At 70.6% G+C, this 21,654-nt stretch overlaps 3 protein-coding genes across 5 annotated transcripts in view; 2 read left to right on the plus strand and 1 right to left on the minus strand.

Moving 5' to 3' along the window:
* CACNA1A (calcium voltage-gated channel subunit alpha1 A) overlaps positions 1 to 2,363 on the minus strand; it is a 32,752-nt gene extending 30,389 nt beyond the window's left edge. For all 3 annotated transcript variants that reach the window (XM_069797353.1, XM_069797352.1, XM_069797351.1), the window contains exon 1: positions 1,763 to 2,363. In XM_069797353.1, coding sequence (XP_069653454.1) covers positions 1,763 to 2,049 — 287 coding nt within the window. In that variant the 5' untranslated portion in view covers positions 2,050 to 2,363. The remainder of the gene's footprint in view (positions 1 to 1,762) is intronic.
* A 5,592-nt stretch (positions 2,364 to 7,955) lies between these two features.
* On the plus strand, positions 7,956 to 10,607 carry YJU2B (YJU2 splicing factor homolog B). Its single transcript, XM_069797401.1, has 10 exons — positions 7,956 to 8,038; positions 8,450 to 8,494; positions 8,625 to 8,678; positions 8,794 to 8,876; positions 9,005 to 9,060; positions 9,206 to 9,266; positions 9,361 to 9,503; positions 9,581 to 9,753; positions 9,846 to 9,984; positions 10,080 to 10,607. The coding sequence occupies exons 2-10, from the start codon at positions 8,492 to 8,494 to the stop codon at positions 10,460 to 10,462; spliced, it is 1,095 nt and encodes a 364-aa protein (XP_069653502.1). The 5' UTR covers positions 7,956 to 8,038; positions 8,450 to 8,491; the 3' UTR covers positions 10,463 to 10,607.
* Positions 10,608 to 10,763: 156 nt separating this feature from the next.
* MRI1 (methylthioribose-1-phosphate isomerase 1) lies at positions 10,764 to 14,220 on the plus strand. The gene is made up of 8 exons (XM_069797400.1): positions 10,764 to 11,010; positions 11,092 to 11,333; positions 11,944 to 12,113; positions 12,203 to 12,379; positions 12,466 to 12,690; positions 13,423 to 13,553; positions 13,943 to 13,998; positions 14,078 to 14,220. The coding sequence occupies exons 1-7, from the start codon at positions 10,879 to 10,881 to the stop codon at positions 13,973 to 13,975; spliced, it is 1,110 nt and encodes a 369-aa protein (XP_069653501.1). The 5' UTR covers positions 10,764 to 10,878; the 3' UTR covers positions 13,976 to 13,998; positions 14,078 to 14,220.
* Positions 14,221 to 21,654: the final 7,434 nt, after the last annotated feature.

Here is a 21,654-nt window from a genome sequence, read left to right on the forward strand (position 1 = left end):
GACGCCCTGCTCAGTGCCAACGGCAGGGCCTGGCATGGTGGGGCTCGGTGTGCCAGGTCCTGCCCCCGGGATGCTACAGCCACCGCCACGGTGCTGCCGGCGGTGCCCGTCCTGCTGCGGCACGGCACGGCACGGCACGGCACGGCAAGGCAAGGCCACGCACCGGCAGATTTGCTTCCACGCGGCAAACCGCCGCCCCCCCCCCCCCCCCGGGATTTGCTCGCAGCACCGTCCCTGCACCGGCAGCACTGTCCCTGCACCGGGGCCGACATTTCGGTGCTGCGCCGGACGCATCCCCCCCCGCCGCCCATCGCCACAGCACCGCGGCTGCGGCGCACATGCCCAGTGGGGCACCGGCAGCACCCGCTGCCCAAATCCTCCCCGGTTTTGGGAGGGGGGGGTGTCCCCAAAAAGCTCAGGGGAGATGCACAGCCGGTGGACCTGGTGGCGAGCCCTCGGCAGCACCCCAAAACCGCGTGGTGCCCCCCCCCAGCCTGCACAGGGCCCTCACGGCCGCGAGGAGTAGTGACTGTGGTCCTTTTTGGGTGACAGTGGCCCTTTTGGGGCCACCGCTGCCGGCTGAGGGTTTTGGGGTGCAGGAAAGGGGGGAATGGGCTGGGAGGTAGCCAAGGGCAGTGGGGCCGGAGCTGCAGCCCCGCAATGATGCCCCAAAACAGCCCCGTGCCCCCAAACGCCCCAGTGGATCGGCCCGGGGGACGATGACAGACGCCTGGGGACACCCCAAGTCTGGGGGAACCCCGGGGTGATGGAGACGGGCTCTGCTGGCACCAGGGGGGGATGGTGGGGCTGAGCCCAGCGCCGAGGGGTGCAGGGACATGGGGATGCCAGGTCAGGCCCACCCCCCCGCAATGAGGGCACTGGGAGACACTGGTGCAATGGGGTCCCCCTACCCCCAGCCCCCCAGGATAAGCTGGACCCCCCAAACCCACTGGGCAGGGACTGGCACGGGGGCACGGCCACAGGGATGATGGAGAGGGGCCGGGTAGAGGAGAGGGGGCCGGAGACAGGGCATGGGGCAAGGGACCCCAGCATGGGGCTGGGGACAGAGGACAGGGATGCAGCGTGGGGACAGGGAGCTGGTGCAGGACGTGGGGACGAGGACCCCAATGCAGGTTGGGGGAATGGGGACGTGGTGTGGGGACGGGGACCCCAATGTGGCTCAGGGGGATGGGGACCCCAATGCATGTCAGGGGAACGGGGACATGGCGTGGGGATGGGGACCACGATGCAGGTCAGGGGGATGGGGACGTGGTGTGGGGACGGGGACCCCGATGCGGGTCAGGGGAATGGGGACGTGGTGTGGGGACAGGGACCCCAATGCAGGTCAGGGGAATGGGGACGTGGCGTGGGGATGGGCACCTCATGCAAAGTAGGGAGATGGGGACCCCAATATGGGGATGAGGAGCTGGTGCAGGATGAGGACGTGGGGAGCTGGTGCAGGACGTGGGATGGAGACCCCAATGCAGGTCAGCGGGATGGGGACGCGGGACGGGGAGGTGGCGCAGGGCAGGGAAGCGGGGTCCCCAGGACGGGGACAAGGAGCAGGTGCAGGACACGGGGATGGGGATGGGGATGGGGACGGGGACGTGGCGTGGGGATGGGGAGTCGGGCGCAGGGCAGGGGGATGGGGGACCCAATGCAGGGCAGGGGGATGGGGACGTGGGACAGAGAGCCAGGGGCCCGGTGAGTGGGTGGCATGCTGCGCCCCCCCCCCTCCCCCCGCCACCCCCCCAAAGGATATGGCCATTCGGTGATCTTTTTGGCGTATTTCCTCACCACGTTGTCCTCGCTGAAGAGGAAGAGGGAGCGGTTGACCGTCAGGCAGTTCTGCCGGACGGGGATGGGGTTGTAGAGAGCCATGGTGCGGGCTCGCTGGGCCATCGACTGCTTGTACATCCTCTGCGCCCCGGGGGGGCCGCCCTGCCGCGGACCCCCCGCTCCCCGGCCCCCCGCCGCGGCCCCGGGGCCTCCGGTCCCGCCGCCTCCTGCCCCGTAACGGGCCGGCACCTCGTCTCCGAAGCGAGCCATCCTGCCGAGAGCCGCGGGCCGGGGCTTACGCTGCTGAGGCCGGCGCCGGCGAGGAGCTCATCACATCCCATGGGCCGCCGCCGCGGCGGGGAAGGGGGGGGGGAGCCGGGGTCCGTCCCGGCCGGGCCGGGGGGTGGAGGTCGGGGCGAGGGAGGGGGGGGATCGCTCAAGCGGCGGGGCCGGCGGGAGCGGGGACCGGCCCGGGCATCCTTCCTCTGAGCCCCCGCGGCGGGGGCCGGCGGGTGCTGCCCCCCCGCAATCCGGCAGCGGGGGGGCGGGGGCGGCACCCCCGGTGGGGCGGGGGGGGTCCCGCCGCTGCGGCTCCCGGTACGGGGTGGGGGGGTGCCGAGGTGCCCCGATGCAGCAGCGGGGCGGGAAAGGGGGGGGGTGGCGGCAGTTGCCCCAGCGCGGCGGCCCCGGCTGCGCCAATGGTGGGGGGGGGGGGGGGCGAGAAAAAAAAAAAATAAAACGCGCCCGGTCAGCGCGTCCCGCCGCCCCCGGCAGCCGCCGCCGAGGCAGCCCGGAGCATCGGCGGGAGGGGCCGAAAATTGCCCCCCCCCAAAAAAAAAAAGCCCCCAGCGCCCAAAAGAAAAGCGGTAAAAAGCGGCGGCGGCGGCGGCGGCGGTGGGGGGCGGCGCTGCGGGGGGGGTGTCCTCGTCCCACCGTCCCACCCCCCCCCCCGGCTTCGGGGCTCGGTGGGGCCGGGCGGGGGTCGCCGTCAGCCCCCCGGCAGCAGCGGGGCGGCGGGGCCCATCGGCCCGGGCTGCGGCAGAGCCTCCGCGCTCCTCCTCCTCCTCCTCCTCCTCCTCCTCCTCCTGCTCCTGCTCCTGCTCCTGCTCCTGCTCCCCCCCGCGCCTGCCCGCGGGGCTCTTCCTCCCCCCGCCTCCTCCTCCTCCTCCTCCGCCGCCGCCGCCGCCGCCCGGGTTAGGGCTAAAACGAGCGCGGGGATGGCGGGGGCGGGGCACGTAAAGGGGGGGGTGGTGCTGGGGGTGCAGCACCCCGGGAGAACGTGTCCGGCACCCACCGGGCACCCGGCACCGGCAGGACAGTGTGTGCGAGTGTGCGAAACCACGAGCAAGGCGGTGCGCACGGGTGTGCAAAGCCAGGGGCGAGGGTCTGCGGGACCACGGGCACGGGTGCGCACGGCCACGGGCAAGGGTGGGCTGCAGGACCACGGACAAGGGTGTGCAAAACCAGCGGCAGGACGGTGTGCGCGGGTGTGCAAAGCCACGGGCTAGGGTCTGCGGGACCACAGGCAAGGGCGCGCACAGCCACATGCAAGGGCGCCCACAACCACGGGTGGGATGGCGTGCACGGGTGTGCAAAGCCACGAGCAGGGTGGCGTGTGTGAGCGGGCAAAACCAGGGGCAGGATGGTGTGCACAGGTGTGCAAAACCAGGGGCAGGATGGTGCGCACGGGTGTGCAAAGCCATGAGCAGGATGGTGTGCACAGCCACGGGCAAGGGTCTGCAGGACCACGGGCAAGGGCATGCACAAGCACGGGAGGGATGGCGTGCACAGGCGTGCACGACCTTGTGTTAAGAGCGTGCAGGACCACAGGCAGGATGGCGTGCGCAGGCACGCACAAGCAGGATGGCGTATACGGGCATGCACGACCACGGGACCGACACACACAGCTGCGTGCAGGATAGCGTGTGAGGGCGTGCAGGGCCGCGGGCAGGAACAGCGTGCACAGGCGTGCATGGCCACAGGACCAACACATGCCACAGGACAGCGTGCGAGGGCGTGCGCAACCACGTGCAATGCTGCGCACGACTGCAGGGACAGGAGCACGCCCAGCGTGCGAGGCTACGCACGCCCATGGGGCCAAATGTGCACAATCGCGTGCGAGACCCCGTGCCCAACCATGTGTGAGTCCATGCACACCTGCATGGCCCCGTGGCCGACACACGTGACCACAGGCGTGACCGCATGTGCGACCCTCGCACAGCAACGCACGTGGCCATGTGCGTGAGGACGGGCGGCCGCCGGCAAGGGCGGTGGCGGGGCCGCGGTGCCCTCACCCCTCCCCGTCCCCTCAGACCCTCCCGTCCCTAACCCCCCGTCCCTGTCCCCGCGGCCAGCTCCTCTCCGCAGCCCCAGCATTAATTCATTAACTGGGGCTTTAATTACGCAGCCGCCCTGGTTAAGGAAGCCGGACCTGGCTGCTGGCGCCTGCCTCAGTTTCCCCACGGGGAGACCCCCGGGGTCACCCCACCCCCATCCCTGGGGTGTGCGGGGGCACGCTGCGGCCGGACTCTGCTGGGGCTGGGGGGCCCCGGGGAAGGGGGGAAGGATGCGGGGGGGCAGCGGCAGCACCGTGGGGTCCCCTCGAGCCGCGGCTGCCGCCCCCCCCCGGCGCAGCGGGAAGTAGGTCGCCCGGTGCCCCCCAGCCCCGCGCCTGACGTCAGGGCCCTTTGTCCGGGCAGCGCTTTTGTCCCGGCACCGTGGCCCTGCCACGCGCCCGGCTCCGTGCCGCCGGCGAGGGGCGAGGGGTGAGGGGGGCGGCGGCGGGGGGAGCAGGACCGCGGCCCCCCACCTTCCCACCCTCCTGCACCCCGAGCCTGGGGGGATGCTCAGGGCCGCGTCTCCATCACCCCTGGCATGGGGCCGGGGTGAGGCAAGACAGAGCCCCCCCCCACCGCAGCCCCCCACCCAACACGGGGCAGCTTTGCCATTTCAGCCCCTTTTCCCCCCAAAAAGCGTCGCCCCATGCCCCCACCCACAGGCGATGCCAGAGGGCGTGTGGGGAGGGGTGACAGTGCCAGGCTGGGACGGGGCCACCGTCCCCATGCCCACCTGTGTCCCCCCCGCCACCAGCGTCCCTGGGGGAACCCCCTGCAGCCCCCCGCAGCCCCCGGCTGGGCCACGGGCCGGGCTGTGCCAGCGGTGCCGGGTTGCAGTGGCCCTTGGCGGCAGCGCTGGCTCCGGCTGAGCCGCAGATGCAGCGAGGAACCGGAGCCAGGATGGGGGGGGAGCTGGCAGGGTTGGGGGGGGGACCAGGGCTCCAGCTCTGCTCCCCGTCCCCGCTGTCCCCAGCCGTGGGGACGTCACCCCAGGCACCGAGTGGGCACTGGGGGATGCACCGAGTGTGGCCGGGTCTCAGCCTTCGTGGCAGGCGTCGAGCTGGGAGTGCTGCCGCCCCCATGGCCACGGCGCTGCCGCCACGGCCCTTCCCCAGCCCCACGGCCGGGATGTGCCCCCCCCGGTGACCGTCCCCACCGGGATGGGGGGAGGACCCTAAGTGTCACCTCCGAGCAACGGGGAGCCCAAAAACACCCGGCGAGGGTGGACCGGGAGGACCCTCTGCCTTCCGCACGGCTTCCAGCATCACCCGGCACACGCGTGTGCGTGGCTTCACATGCGTGTGCATGGCCCCACACGCGTGTGCATGCCCCGGGATGCATGTGCGAGGCCTGATGACCGTACCGGCCCGGCACGTGTGTGTGCCGCGGGCAGGCGCGTGCTGGCAGGGTGGAGCGGGGGGGGGTTAACACGGGCAGCTCTGCCAGACTCCGGGCTCAGCACTTTCCCGCTTTCCCTGGCTGTATGCCGGAGCTGGGGGCCAACACCGGAGCGGGTGCCAACGCCACCCGTGTGCCCAGCTATGGGGACCGTGGCCTGGCTCCCCGCTGTCCCGGAGGGTCCCCGGACCCCCATGGCCAGCCCCGGCTGGGTAGCACAGGATGTGGCCCCAGGCCCTGGCCTCGTGCCCCCACGTGCCCGGCGCAGATGGGCATCCCGCGGTGCCGGCAGCCGGTGCGGGCACTACCGGGCACCAAGGCCCCTTGGCCCCGCGCTGGCTCCAGCCCCACTGCCAGGGCGGCCAGAGGGGGTTTCTCCAAGGCCGGGGGGGCTGGAGGCAGCTGGAGGAGGGAAAGGCTGGCACAGGGGGCACGGGGGAGGACGGATCTGGCCCCAAAGCAGCCGCGCAGCAGAGCCGGGATGCCCCGTCCATGCCAACCCGGACACCCCGCTGCGGTTGCATCCTGCACCGCCTCCAAGTTCGGCACCTCCAGCTCCGCAGCCCTGGCTCGTTTCCCCCCAGTAGAAACCCAGTGCCGGTGCTTTGTCCTCGGTGGCCGGATCCTGCGGCTGCGCGTGTGTGTGTCCCCACACCGGGGTTGGGGAAGCCAGGGGCTGCCGCTGCTCTCGCTGCCATCCCTGCAGCGAGCCAGGGCTGTGCTGGGCATCGGACATTTGCAAAGCTCAGCACATTCTTGGCACTTTCGGGGGCAGCAAGAGCGAAGGGTCCCGGATTGGCCCTGGCACCAGGATCCGTCTGCAGGTCAAAGCTCAGGGCAGCCACCCACTGTACCGCATGGCTCCTGCCCGGCCCTGGGGACTGCTAGAGCTGCCAGGAGCCCACCTGGCCAGAAAATTCATTTTTGGGACACGAGGGGCTTCACTGGGCCAGGCCAGGGACACCGTGAGGTCCTGCTGGGGCTGGGGTGCAGTGTGGGAGCCCCCAGCTCCGGCCGTCTGTCTGTCTGCCCGCCCACCAGGGCACAGCGGGCACGGCGGGTGCACAGCGCTCGTTAGCGTTTCCCTGTGATGAAGCAGCTGCCGCCCGCTGCGGCCGGGAGCTCAGCGCCGCCGTGATCAGAGGCCACCGGGGCTGCACTGGCGCCTGCTGGGGCACGGTGATGGTTGAGGCGGGTGTGTGGGGACGGTGACATGGCCATCCCCATGGGGACCCGAGGACCCTCGTCATGGCAATGGGGACGGGGACACCACCATCCCCATGGGGACCCAGGGACCCTTGTCATGGCTTTGGGGACGGGGACCCACACCCTGGGGACGGGGACACCTCCATCCCAGCCTTCTCCTGCCCAAAGGCAGGGGGGCTCGGGGGTGTCCCTACATGCCCCTCCCCCCCCAGGACCCCCTATCTAATGTCCCCAAGAGCCACTGACTTGGCAGACGTGAGCTCGCTGCCTGGGGAGGGGGGCATCCAGGGTCTGTTAAAGGGGCTTGAAGGGAATTAATGGCTTTAATTGAACTAGGCAGCACCCGGGGTGGGGCTGGGAATGGGGGGGCCCAGGACCCGAAACCCCCAGGGAGGGATGGGCTGGGGGATGCCACTGCCTGAGCCCCCTGGGAAGGGGGGGACACAAACCCACAGTTACCTGGGTGGGACCTCGGTGCGAGGCCGCGTGTCCCAGCAATGTCACCGGGACGTGGTGTCACCGGGACGGGGGGGGGTCACCCCGCTCCGACTGTCCCCCGGGGGGGGGGGGCTGGGAGGCCCGGCCCAGTCCCCTCCCACCCATTTTGGGGGGGAAGGGGTCAGTTGCCATCCCCCTAAACAGGCAAAACGCGGTCAGCAGAGCCGCGACCCCCTCAGCAGGGCTGTGACCCCCGTTAGTGCGGGTGACACCTCGTTAGCGCCGCTCGAGCCCCGGGTCCAGGGGGGAGTCAGCCGGGGGTCTGGGCTGTCTCCCCCGTTCCCGTTTTACCCGTTATTGGGGGGTTTTGGCGCGGGGCGAATGTGTGCCGGGGGTGGGGGGGTGTGTGTGTGTGTACACACGCGTGTGCGTGGCGCTTCCCTCGGCGGCTCTGGTTGCCACGGGCATCCATGGGGCTGGGTGCCACAGACCCCGGTTGCCATGGCAGCCGTGGGTCGTGGTTGCCACACGGCAGTCGGTGGTCCCGGTTGCCGCGGGCCCCGGTTGCTATGGGCGGCCGTGGGTGCCGTTGCCATGGGCCCCAGTTGCCATGGGCCCCGGTTGCCATGAGCGGCCGTGGGGGCCGTTGCCATGGGCGGCCGTGGGTGCCGTTGCCATGGGCACCGGTTGCTATGGGCGGCCGCAGATGACGGCGCTAGGCGGTGCAAGCGCGGGGGTGGAGCACGTGGCGCGCATTGCGCAGGCGCCGGGCTGCGGGAAGGGCGGGGGCGTCTGGGAGGCCACGCCCCCTTCCGGCGACCTAGATCATCGCCGAGTGACGCAGCGGAAGAGGCGGGACCTGAGGAGCGGAGCAGGAAGAGGTCGGTGGGGATGGGGAGGCCAGGGCCGGTGTCCCGTACTGGGAGGGGTGTCCGTCTCCCAGTACGTACTGGTGACCAGCGACCCCATATTGGGAGGGGTGTCTGTGTACCAGTATGTACTGGAGACCAGTGACCCCGTATTGAGAGGGGTGTCCCTGTCCCAGTACGTACTGGAGATCCCGTACTGGGAGGGGTGTCTGTGTCCCGATACGTACTAGTGATCCCGTACTGGGAGGGTTGTCTGTGTCCCGGTACGTACTGGTGACCCTGTACTGGGAGGGGTATCCGTGTCCCAGTATGTACTGGTGACCAGTGACCCCATGCTGGGCGGGTGTCTGCATCCCAGTACAGACTGGGAGCCTCCTGGCCAGCCCCCCAACCCCGTGACAACGACTCCTTGTCCCCCCCCAGGTCCCGCCTGTCCCAGTCCCGCAGCACTAGAGACCCTCCGCCATGGTGAGTGGGGCCAGATGCTGCCGTGGCCACCGTGGCCACGCCAGGGCTACTGCGGTCACACCGGGGCCACCGTGGCCGCGCCGGGATCCCCATCCAGCTCTAACACCCCCCGTGTCCCCCCCTCAACCAGGGTGAACGCAAAGGCACAAACAAGTACTACCCCCCTGACTTCGACCCGGCCAAGGTGAGGAGCTCGGTGGGGCTGGGGATGAGGACAGCCGACTCCAGTTTTGGGGGGGGGGGGGGTCTTGGGGGGGGAGGTGGGCTTGCTGACCCCGCCTCTGCTTCCCTCCCGGCAGCATGGCTCCCTCAACAAGTACCACCATAGCCACCCGCTGCGGGAGAGGGCCCGCAAGCTGTCCCAGGGCATCCTCATCATCAGGTGAGGGGACGTGCAGGGCTGGGGAGACCCTGAACCCTCCCTTCCCCTGTGGTGTGTGTGCGGGGGGGCTCGTGCCGTGTCCCCCGCAGCTGCGGTGATGGCCCTGCACCGTGTGTCCCCCTTCCCAGGTTCGAGATGCCCTACAACATCTGGTGCGATGGCTGCAAGAACCACATTGGGATGGGTGAGTTCTCCCGCCGGAATTGACCTCCTTCGAGCTTCTTCCCCCTGCTCTGGCGTCGCCAGGGCTCCACGGCCCCTGAATCCGCGTGTCCTGGATGCAGTGGGGGTTCTGATCCCCACCCCCCCAACCCCATTCTCTCTTGCAGGTGTCCGGTACAACGCGGAGAAGAAGAAGGTCGGCACTTACTACACGACGCCCATCTACAGGTGGGTGTGACTGCCACATCCCCATCCTTCCCCCCTTGCCGTGGGCAGCCCCGGGACGCAGGGACCCCCACCCTGACCCTGTCCCCCTCCCCAGGTTTCGGATGAAGTGCCACCTCTGCGTCAACTACATCGAGATGCAGACGGACCCGGCGGGCTGCGACTATGTCATCGTCAGCGGGGCCCGACGCAAGGAGGAGCGCTGGGACATGAAGGATAACGAACAAGTCCTACCCACCGGTGAGTCCTGGTTCCGCCGGCAAGTCCTGACCCCGAGAGGGACATCCACTGAATCCCCTCGCTGTCCCCTGTCCCAGAGCGGGAGGAGAAGGAGAAGCTGGAGACAGATGCCATGTTCCGGCTGGAACACGGCGTGGCTGACAGGGCGACGCTACAGCGAGCCGTCCCCACACTGGCCAGTCTGCAGGAGGCCCAAAGCGCCTGGAAGGATGACTTCGCCCTCAACAGCCGGCTCCGGAGGCACTTTAGGGTGAGCCCGGGGAGGGGCTGGGGGGATTCTGCAGCCCCCTCCCCTATCTGGCCGGGGAGGTTGACAGACCCCTTGTCCCCCTCCCCACCAAGGAGGAGAAGAAGACGCTGCGGGAGGAGGAGGAGGAGGCGGCGGCGCTGCAGGCGAAGGCCGGCCTGAGCATCCCTCTGGTGCAGGAGTCAGAGGAGGACCGGCGCCTGGCCGCGCTGCTCAAGTACCACAGCCCCGACTGTGCGTGGGGGGGCTGGGGCGGGTGGGGGGGGGCAGCCAGGGCCTCTGGCCCCCCACCCCTGTGACCCCCAGCCTGTCCCTGTCCTCTTCCGCAGCCTACGAGGAGAAGCAGAGGATGAAGCGGACAGAGATCTCCAGCCGCTCCTGGTTCTCCCCGGCCACCGGTGGCAGAGCCAGCGAGGCGCTGCGGAAGCTGGGCCTGGGGGGGCGAGCGCTGCGGGGCCGAGGGGGCCCCCCCGCTACCCTCGCCGGCCTGGGCATCGTCCGGCGTCGCTCTGGAGAGGGGCCCGAGGGGCCGGCGGAGCCCGGGGGGCCGGAGCAGGGCGAGACGACACCCTGCAGCCCCCCCGCACCCACCAGTGAGCCGCAGGGGGGGGCCGAGGCCAGGACAGCCCCCCCTGCCACCCCCCCGGCTGCCCCGTCCACCTCCCTTGTCGCTGACTATTCCGACTCCAGCTCCGAGGCAGAGAGCGCCTGAGTGGCGTTTTGGGGCTGGACCCCCCTCCTCCCGGCTGGTCCCGGGGGGCACCTGGGCCCCCTCCCCACCCCCATGCTCCCCCACTCCCCCTGTAATTTATATGCCCCCCCCTCGCCCCAACATTAAAAGCTGTTGGCAGCACGGGCGCAGTCGTGTCCCTCCGCTCCTTCGTGCGGCCGCAGCGTGAGTTACCTCCCCCCACACAGCATGGGACCCCCGTGGGGACGGGGCTCCGGGGTGGGGGCACCTGTGGGGGCGTGGTGGTGGTTCCCGCTCTCATCCCCTGAGCTCGGACATGGGGGGTCCCTCTCTTGCCCCCCCTCGGACCCCCCTGGCTCTCCCCAGCCAGAGTCTGGGCCAGGGCAGGGGTGGCGGGGGGGGGGGCAGGAAGCACCGGCACGGCTTCCGGCACAGCCATGAGCCTGGAAGCCATCCAGTACCGCCGCGGCTCCCTCTCCATCCTCAACCAGCTGCTGCTGCCGGAGCAGCTCCGCTATGAGCCCGTGGACAGCGTGGAGCGCGCCTGGGAGGCCATCCGGGCCATGGAGGTGAGCGAGGGGGGTGCTCAAGGGACCCCCAGCCCCCCCCCCATCCAGGGATGGCCACCGAGCCGACTGCCGTGCCTGCAGGTGCGGGGGGCCCCGGCCATTGCCTTGGTGGGGTGCCTGAGCCTGGCACTGGAGCTGGAGGCCGGTGTGGGGCCGGCGGAGGATGTGGCGGAGCTGGAGGCCTTTGTGGATGAGCGGCTGCGGTTCCTGCTGACGGCACGGCCCACTGCCATCAACCTGGGCCGTGAGGCCGAGCGGCTGTGCGCCTTTGCGCGCCGGCGGGCCCAGAGCCCCGGCGTCACCGTGCAGGGCCTGCGGGAGAGGTACGGGGGGGGACGGGACACGGGGTCCTGGGGAGGGGGGGGCATGGAGAGAGGTAGGGGAGATGCTGGGGTCCCCTGGGGGGGATTTGGGGTGTGGGATCATCGTGGAGAGTGGGATTTAGGGTGTCAGGGTCCCCCGGCAGGGGGATTTGGGGTGTTGAGAGAGGTGGGGTGGGGCACTGGGGTCCTGGGGGGATTTGGGGTGCTGGGACAGGTAGGGGGTGGGATGCTGGGGTGCTCCAGGGGGGATTTGGGGTGTAAGGAGAGGTAGGGTCAGTTGCTGGGGTCCCCCAGAGGTTTGGGGTGTAGGATCTCACAGAGAGGGGAATTCGGGGTGTGGGTGTCCCCCGGGGCACATTTGGGGTGTCAGGGAGATGCTGGGATCCCCTGGGGGCATTTGGGGTGTTGAGGAGTGCTGGGGTGGGATACTGTGGTCCTCCTGGGGGAGGGGATTTGGGGTGTGGGATCTTGGGGAGCGGGATTTAGGATGCTGAGCTCCCCTGAGGGGGAATTTGGGGTGTCAGGAGAGGTCGGGCAGGGTGCTGGGGTCCCTCGGGGGGTTGTGGGGTGCCAGGGTGGGGGGTTCGTATGCCCAGGTTCTCCCCCACAGCATCATCGAGCACATCGAGGGGCTGCTGGAGAAGGACCGGGAGGACAACCGGAGCATCGGGGCGCACGGGGCCCAGCACATCCTCCAGCGCGTCCCCGAGGGCAGCGTCACCCTCCTCACCCACTGCAACACCGGCACCCTGGCCACCGCCGGCTACGGCACCGCCCTGGGTAGGCGGTGGGGGGAGCTGGTGGGGGGAGCCGGGCAGTCCCCTCCCCGGGGCGAGCGCCGGCCCTGACGTCCCCCCCGTTGTCCGCAGGCGTTGTGCGGGCGCTGCACGAGCAGGGCCGGCTGACACGGGTGTTCTGCACCGAGACCCGGCCCTACAACCAGGGCAGCCGGCTGACCGCCTTCGAGCTGCTGCACGACCGCGTCCCCGCCACCCTCATCGCCGACAGTGCTGCCGCCGCCACCATGCGGGACCGTGGCGTCCAGGGTTAGCGAGGGGGGGACATGGGGGGGGGGGACGGAGACGGGCCTGGGGGCGGGCTGGGGACCCGCTGACTCTCGCTCTGTCCCCAGCCGTGGTGGTGGGAGCCGACCGGGTGGCCGCCAACGGGGACACGGCCAACAAGATCGGCACCTACCAGCTGGCGGTGGCGGCGTGGCACCACGGCATCCCCTTCTATGTGGCGGCCCCCACCTCGTCCTGCGACCCGGCCCTGCCCAGCGGTGCCGACATCCCCATCGAGGAGCGGCCGGGCCGGGAGCTCACCCACTTCCAGGGCCTGTGCCTGGCCCCCCAGGGTGGGTGTTGTGTCTGTCCCCGTTCCCCCCCCCCCAGCCCTGAAGGCAGCAGCGGGTCCGGGGGGGGATCCGGGGTCATTCCGCCCCCCCCCAGCCCTGAAGGCAGTAGCGGGTCCGGGGGGGGATCCGGGGTGACCCCAGGGTCCCCATGCCACCGGGGTGCTGGTGGCTCCAGCAGGGGTCCCCCATACAGGGCAGGGGTGTCCCCTGTGGGCTGGGGGTGTCCCTGTGCCCCCCAGGGTGCTCACAGGCCCAGGGGGGTCCCATATAAGACACAGAGGCCCATATGGGGCAGGGAGATCCCATACGGGGTGGGTAGGTCAGTCCTATATAACATAGTGCTTCCCATATGGGGAGGGGGGGTCCTATATAAGACAGGAGTGTCCTATATGGGGTGGGGATGTCCCTCCACCCCCCAGGGTGCTCACAGGCCCAGGGAGGTCCCATATAGGGCAAGGGGTCCCATATAGAGTGGGGGGGTCCTATATAAGATGGGTGGGTCCCATATAGGGTGGGTGGGTCTTGTATAGGGCAGGGGGCTCCCATATGGAGTGGGGGGTCCTATAAGGGGTGGAGGGACCCTATATAACATGGGGGGGGTCCATATAGGGCAGAGGGTCCCGTATAGGGCGAATAGGCACTATATAGGGCGGGGGGGGGTGTCCCATCCCTGCTGGGGGGGTGCGCGGCAGGGCCGGTCCGACTTTCTTCCTCCCCCTCCCCAATCTCCAGGTATCGACGTGTGGAACCCGGCCTTCGACGTCACCCCCCATGACCTCATCACGGGCGGCATCGTCACCGAGTGGGGGGTCTTCGCCCCGGCGGAGCTGCGGCAGGCGCTGGCGGAGCGCAGGGGCGCGGGGGTCAGTAAAGGCCTTCGATCGGGGGAAACCGCTTCCGCCTCGCTCTGTCCCGGCATGCTTTGCGGTCCGCCGTGTCGCTGTATCCCGGCGTGCCCCGCGCCCCGCCCCGTTGTATCCCGGCGTGCCCCGCGCAGGGCGGGAACCCGGAAACGCCGCGGCGACATGGCCCAGGGCAGGCCCAAGGCAGCGGCCAAGCGGCCCGGCCGGGCGGCGGCGGCGGCGGGGACGACCCCGGCCCGGGGGGCGCGGGGGCCGCGGAAGGGAGGTGAGGGGCGGCCGGGGCCGTAGGGGCGGCCGTGGGGCTGAGGGCTTTGGGGGGGGGGGGGGCGTGAAGGGGGGGGTCTGCCCCCCGCCCAACCGCTGACACACACACACACCCCCCCCACCAGGCCGGACCATCGCCCCCAAAAAGCTCCGTGTGATCCAGCAGCAGAAGCTGAAGAAGGTGAGGCTGGGGGGGGAAGTGGTGCGGGGGGGGGGGTGCCGGGTCGTGCCCCCCCCCCTTGACACTCCCCCCCCCGCAGCGGCTGGAGGTGGGCATCCGGATGAAGATCGAGCGGGAGGCGGTGCAGCGGGCGGGCGCCGGCCTCCCCAAGAAGCTGGTGGTGGTCGCCGCGCCCCCCCCCGCCGCCGGCCCCGCCAAGGGCAAAACCAAGAAGCGCCGGGGCTGAGGACCACCCCCCCCTTCCACCCCCCTCCGCGGGACGACACCCCCCCCCGAGGCGCCTGGGGGGGGGGGGGGCGTGGCGGGAGCTGTCATGAGCGCGTCCGTCCTCAGCCATCACTGTAATTGTCTAATAAAAGGGGTTTGGGGGGGGCGCGTGTCTCCCCATCCACCCACCCATCCACCCACCCATCACCGCTGCTGGTGTTCCCCGCGTTGGCGGGGGGGGGGGTCGGCGCCGCGCGCGTGGAGGGAGTCAGGCCCCGTGGAGGGTGGGGGAATGAGGCAGCCCTGGGTGGCGGGTCGGGGGGGTTCCTGAGGTCGGGATCCCGGGGGGGGGGGGGGGCGCCGGGGCCGGGCCTCAGGTTGTTCCCAGGGCCGGTGTCGCCGTGGGGGGTCCCGTCCCGCCTCCCCCCCTCCGCCGTTACGCTGCCGCTTTTCTGGCGCCGGCAGAACTTTATGAATGGGGTTCCCGATGCCACGCCCCCTCTCGCCGGTACCGCCTCCACGTCCTCTCTCCTTGCTCATTGGTGGGCTGCGCCGTGACTGGCAGCTCTCTCCGCCCCGAGGTGATTGATAGAGGGAGGAGCGCCGACGACCAATCGGCGGGCGCCGGGGGCGGGGGCTGCGCTGCGGTTGGTTCACGCTCCCGCAGAGTTTTAAAGGCGCCGCGTCCCTTTTGGGAGCGGGGGGGGGCGGGACACGTGGGCAAACGCCCCCACAGTCTTTGGGTGGGGCCTGATTGGGCGTGGCCGGTGGTTAAGGCCCGCCCCCTCCCGCGGCCCCCCTCCCGTCCCCCCCCATCTCTGACATCAGGGAAATTCCCTGAAATCGGGCGCGTTTCACAAAGCGCCGCCGGGTTTATTTTGGGAAACAAACAGGGAAAAACGGGGGCGGGCGGGGCCCGGACGCCTGGGTCCCCGTCCTGCCGGGGCGTGCCCCGCCCCAACACCCCCCCACCCCCGTGACTCATCCCCGTAATCCCCTCATTCCCGGTGACGCCCCATGGGGGGGGCTCCCGGGGCTGCTTATGGTCCCGGTTCCCCAATTCCTTCCTTTTTTTGGGACACAGACACACACCCCACACACACCCCCCGGGGGGGGTTCGGGGTTTCTGCACTGTGGAAGAACCTGCGGGTCCCGGTGAGCTCGGCCGTACACGCGGGACCCGGGCAGGGCTCCACCACGGGGGGTGAGGGGGGGTCGGGGGGGCGTCCTGAGTGTGTCCCAGGGGATTTTGGGGGACCCCGGGGTGGGGTGGCGGGCAGTTCAGGGACCCCGTGGGCCGCCGGCGTGAGGGGCCAGACTCCTGTTCCTGCTGAACTGAGCCAGTTTAACCAAAGCAACTGCATATCAGCTCAGTAGGCACGGGAGGCAGCGCCCGGGGGGGTGTCCTGGTATCCTGGGGGGGTCCTGAGGTCCTGGGGGGGGTTCCAACATCTGGGGGGGGACACCCAGGCATCCGGCCGGGAGGGCACCGGGGAGCGGAACTTAGCCACTGTGAACACGACGCGGGTGCCAACTCTGTTCACAGGTGGGCTAAGCCCTGCCCCACGGCCCCGTGGCCCCCCCCCCCAAAACCACCCCACCACCCCAACCAAACCCCCCACCCGAGCCCCCCCACCCCACCCTTGGCCCCGTCCCGGCGAACTCCGGCGTCCTGGCTGCGGGGGCTGGCGCCCGTTGGAAATCCCTGGCAATGTGATTTTGGGCGAGATGGTAAAAAATCGCATCGCCAGGAACCCCGGCGGGCGGCAGCGGGGCAAGTGGGGGGGCCGGCGGATGGGGGGGGGGGAGGAGAGCCCCAGGAGGGGTCAGCGATGATCCCACGGTGCAGCCGCGGCCGTTGGCATCGGGTCAGGGCCGGATCCGGAGCCGTGTCCCACCTGGGGAGAGGAGGGTGCAGTCAGCGGTGGGTGCCGGCACCCCCCCAGGGTGGGGGGGCTGCCCTGGGCACCTCGGGGCTGCCAGCTCCCGGCGCCGGGTCAAGCCGGGTCAGCGCTCCCCTCCCGCGGTAAAAATAACCCCGGCAGGATCTGGCCGGGAAGGGGAGAGCGTCCAGGCCGGCCGGGCGCCGCTGTGCCGAGGGGGGGACACCGCCCCGGAGGAGCCGGCGCGGGCGCGAGTGCACGAGGGCTGAGTCACGGTGTGGGCCGGGCCGGGCACATGCCAGCACCGGACGGTGCCGTGGCGGGGGGAATGACACGTGAGAGCCGGGACGCTTGTGCAAGGCAGGGTGGCACCGGAGACGGACACTGCCGGCACGCCTGCCTGCAGGCCCCGGAACACGGCAGCGGGTCCCGGCTGTGGTGACGTCCTCGCAGTGCCGGCGCGGTCTCGCCGCTGGGGACCAGCCCAGTGGCTCGGCTCAGCGTGGGGGAGCGGGTACCGGCAGCGTAGACCCAGCCACGTGCTGCGCCCGGAGCCGGTGGCACCGCAGTTCCCCCAGCAAACACCGAAACGCACCGCTGCCGAGCCCAGGTGTGAAAACATGTGTCCCCAGTTGCCACCATGTGCCGGCGCCGTCCTCACGGCGGGCGGGACGGGTGCTCGGTGCATGCCGGATCCTTCCCAGCTCGTCCCTGGCCACGGCAGGACCATGTGGCACTGGCTGAGCCCCGGCAAAGCTCCCAGCAGGGAGGGGACGCACTGTGGCTGGCGCTGCCCCGGCACCGAGCGGGCACGGCCCCGCCGCCCCCGTGTCCCCCAGCGCCATCAGCTGCGGCAGCCACTGGCCCCGGCAGTGTCGCCATGTCCCCCTCGACTGTTGGCCAGCACCAGGACCCCCGTGTCCCCTGGTCCCCCTGGACGTGGCCACAGGGCAGATGTGGGGCAGCCGTGGGTTGGCCGCGGGGTGGCCGTGGGGCACGGTGTCCCCAGCCGGGCAGGGGACGCAGGCGTCGGGGCTCCGGCGACGCCGGCGGTGGCGGCCGGGAAGTTCCTGGAAGAAGCGTGTAATGGGGCCGGGGCTCCTCGGCCGCCATGTGGGAGCCCGCGAGGCCCCGCCCGGCCGTGACATCACCATCGCCACGGCAACGGGCGCACTTCAAAGGGAATCGGGTGGAAAGGGCCCAAAAAAATCGGGATAAACAGCGACCGACGGCGGCGGCATAAACAAAATGTCTGGTGCTGCCGGGGGGGGCCGGGCTGGCGAGTGCGTGCCCGGGCGGGGGTGGGGGGCCGCCCGGACGCCTGGGTTCCCGCCTGGCGGCCGCGGCACTACCAACACCTCGGTGCCAACGGGGCGGCCGCGGGCAGCACCGTGGCGAGAGCAGGCCCCAACTCGGCCAAAGTGAAGCCAACGCCGCTGGGCGCCGGGCACGGCGGTGGCACTGCGGGTACAGCCCTGTGCCGGACGGCGGCCGATCCGTGGCGGTGCTGGCTCGTGGCTGCAGTGGCCGCCCCGAGTTTTGCCGCCTTCCAAGCGTGGCACGAGGGTGCCAGGATCAGCCTCGCACGATGGGGTGACCCTGGTTTTGGGGGTCTCCGGTGCCCGCAGCCTCTTCCCAGGCGGGTGCTGCCGGCCGGGCCGGGCTCTCTGCCCGCGCGGCGCCAGGGCGTTGCCGGCTCGGCAGCCCCGACCGGCTCACGTGGGCCCCGGCGGGCACCGAGCGGGGGCAGCCACCCGGACGCCTGGGTTCCCCGCCAGCGGGGGCTGAGGGGGGGCGGCAGCACCCATGCCAAAATCCCCACCTTGCTGCCCAAAAACGGGGAGCGGGAAAAGCTGGCGTCGCCGCGCAGCGCCTCCCTGACGCCTGCGGCCGGCGCGGCGGGATGCGGCCGCCGTGGGGCAGAGCCGCTCCCATCATCGTTCCCCCCCCCCCGGCTCCACTGCTGTGCCCGGCCGCCCGGGTCTGCAGGCGTCGGGGGGTCGAGGGCCAGGCTGGTGTCGGGGGGGGAGCGAGGCCCGGGGGTGCCGGCGCGGTTCCCGGCATCAGCCGGGCCAAGGCGGGGGCGGGGGCCGAGGAGGAGCGAGGAAAGGGCCGCCCCGTCCGCGCCCGTCGGCACACGCAGTGCCGGGGGGAAAGGATGAATCACGCTCCTCGGCGGCGCCCGCCCCGGCGCACCCTCCCGCGGCCCCCGCCCGCCCACCCGCCGCACCGCGCCCGGTGGCGGGGGGGGGTCCCGGCCCCCTCTGAAACCTCCAGCCGCCCCGGCCCCCCCCCATGCTGGCCCCTGAGCGGGCGACGGCGTTGGCGGCCTCGATGCCCGCGGCCACGGTCGTGCCGCCGCCACGCCCCAACGCGCCGCCGGGATCCCCCCCGGCCCCATGGGGCCCCGCTCTCAGCCCCGGCGGGAACCGGAGGGTCGCAACCCCTGCCCGCCATCCCCACGGTACGGCCTGGCACAGGCCCGGCGCAGTTTGGCACGGCTCGGCACGAGGCGAGCGAGGCCGGCCAGGCCCCGACCCTTCTCCCGCCGCCCCGGAGGGACGGCAACTTTCCTCCGGGGTCTCCCGCCGTGCCGGGGCCGGCCGAGCACCAGCCGGCGGCCGTACTCACCGGGAGCGCCGGCGGCCGCGGCCCCCGTCGGGGTCCCCCGGGGCGGCGGCGGGCGGGCAGCCGGGGAGCGCGAAGGCTCCCAAAGTCACTGACTTTTACTCCAAGAAGGGAAATCCTTTTTAAAACCTTCGCTCCGCCCCGGGAGCGCGGCGAGGCCGCGGCGGCGGTGAGAGGAGGGGCCTGGGCCGCGGCACCCGTCTCCCGCACCCTTTCGGGGCCGCCGGGCCTCCGCCGCTGCCGCCGCCGCCGCCGTGGGCGCGCGGTGCCGCACGGTCTGCGGGGACGGCGATGGCGACACGACGGCCGATGGGTTGGCGCGACCCTGCGGCGAGGGCGGCACGTGCCCCCCCACACACACACCTCCCCGGCAAGGGGCCCCATGGCGTGAGAGCTGCACCGCGCCCCACGCCGAGGGGGCCATGTGCCCCATGGCGAGGGGACTTGTTGCCCCGTGGCATAGTGGCCACGTGCCCCATGGCATAGGGGCCGGGCACCCCACGGCAAGGGGGACATGTTGCCCCTTGGCAAGGAGGCCGCGTGCCCCATGGCGAGGGGACTTGTTGCCCCAATGCGAGGGGGCCACGTGCCTCATGGTGAGGGGACTCGTTGCCCCGTGGCATAGTGGCCACGTGCCCCGTGGCATAGGGGCTGGGCACCCCATGGCAAGGGGGCTGGGTGCCCCATGGCAAGGGGGACCACGTTGCCCCTCGGCGAGGGGACTCGTTGCCCCATGGCGAGGAGGCTGCGTGCCTTACAGTGAGGAGACTCGTTGCCCTGTGGCAACCGGTCTGGATGCCCCCATGGCACAGGAGGTGGGCACCCCATGGCAAGGGGGCCGTGTGCCCCATGGCATAGGGGCTTGGCACCCCCGGGCAAGGGGACTTGTTGCCCGGTGGCGAGGGAGCTGGATGCCCCAAGGCATAAGAACTGTGCATGCCCCACGGCGAGGTGTCTGGGCACCCCACGGCATAGGAGGTGGGCACCCCACGGCGAGGGGGCCGGGTGCCCCACAGCGTGGGAGGTCAGTGCCCGCAGCCCCCATGCCCGTCCCAGTCTGTGCCTCAGTTTCCCCTGGGCTGCCTGAGGGGGGGGCGGGGCTACCTGGCTGGGGGGGGGTCTGAGCTGGTGCTGGGGCGGATAGGGGTGATGTCAGGGGGACAGGGGTGATGTCGGGGGGGGCAGGAGCAATACTGGGGAGGCAGGACCAGTACTGGGGGGGGCAGGAGCAATACTGGTGGGGCAGGACCAGTACTGAGGAGGGAGGACCAGTACTGGAGGACAGGAGCAATACTGGGGGGTCAGAACCAGTACTGGGGGACAGGAGCAATACTGGGGGGGCAGGAGCAATACTGGGGAGGCAGGAACAATATTGGGGGGTCAGGACCAGTACTGGGGGACAGGAGCAATACTGGGGGGGCAGGAGCAATACTGGGGAAGCAGGTCCAGTACTGGGGGACAGGAGCAATACTGGGGGGCAGGGCCAGTACTGGGGGGGCAGGAGCAATACTGGGGGGGCAGGACCAGTACTGAGGAGGGAGGACCAGTACTGGGGGACAGGAGCAATACTGGGGGGTCAGAACCAGTACTGGGGGACAGGAGCAATACTGGGGGGGCAGGAGCAATACTGGGGAGGCAGGAACAATATTGGGGGGTCAGGACCAGTACTGGGGGACAGGAGCAATACTGGGGGGGCAGGAGCAATACTGGGGAAGCAGGTCCAGTACTGGGGGACAGGAGCAATACTGGGGGGCAGGGCCAGTACTGGGGGGGCAGGAGCAATACTGGGGGGGCAGGACCAGTACTGAGGAGGGAGGACCAGTACTGGGGGACAGGAGCAATACTGGGGGGTCAGAACCAGTACTGGGGGACAGGAGCAATACTGGGGGGGCAGGAGCAATACTGGGGAGGCAGGAACAATATTGGGGGGTCAGGACCAGTACTGGGGGACAGGAGCAATACTGGGGGGGCAGGAGCAATACTGGGGAAGCAGGTCCAGTACTGGGGGACAGGAGCAATACTGGGGGGCAGGGCCAGTACTGGGGGGGCAGGACCAGTACTGAGGAGGGAGGACCAGTACTGGGGGACAGGAGCAATACTGGGGGGTCAGAACCAGTACTGGGGGACAGGAGCAATACTGGGGGGGCAGGAGCAATACTGGGGAGGCAGGAACAATATTGGGGGGTCAGGACCAGTACTGGGGGACAGGAGCAATACTGGGGGGGCAGGAGCAATACTGGGGAAGCAGGTCCAGTACTGGGGGGGCAGGAGCAATACTGGGGGGCAGGGCCAGTACTGGGGGGGCAGGAGCAATACTGGGGGGGCAGGACCAGTACTGGGAGGGCAGGAGCAATACTGGGGAAGCAGGAGCAATACTGGGGGACAGGAGCAATACTGGGGGGCAGGACCAGTACTGGGAGGGCAGGAGCAATACTGGGGAAGCAGGAGCAATACTGGGGGACAGGAGCAATACTGGGGGGCAGGACCAGTACTGGGAGGGCAGGAGCAATACTGGGGGGACAGGACCAGTACTGGGGGGGGCAGAAGCAATACTGGGGAAGCAGGTCCAGTACTGGGGGGGCAGGAGCAATACTGGGGAAGCAGGAGCAATACTGGGGGACAGGAGCAATACTGGGGGGACAGGACCAGTACTGGGAGGGCAGGAGCAATACTGGGGGGACAGGAGCAATACTGGTGGGGCAGGACCAGTACTGGGAGGGCAGGAGCAATACTGGGGGGGGCAGGAGCAATGCCAGGGGGACAGGGATGAATTTGGGGTGACGGGGGTGATGTGGCGGGGCCAGGGTCGATACTGGGGGCCCCTCGCCCGCAGTGCCAGCCGGGAGGGTCTCCGATCCTGGCCCCGGGGGGAGCGGGCAGGACGCGGCCTCCCAGTGCAGGGAAGCCGGTGGCGGCGGCGGGCGCGTGGGGTGCCGTG

This window comes from Haliaeetus albicilla, chromosome 11, assembly GCF_947461875.1.
Source record: "Haliaeetus albicilla chromosome 11, bHalAlb1.1, whole genome shotgun sequence".
Taxonomy (NCBI): domain Eukaryota; kingdom Metazoa; phylum Chordata; class Aves; order Accipitriformes; family Accipitridae; genus Haliaeetus; species Haliaeetus albicilla.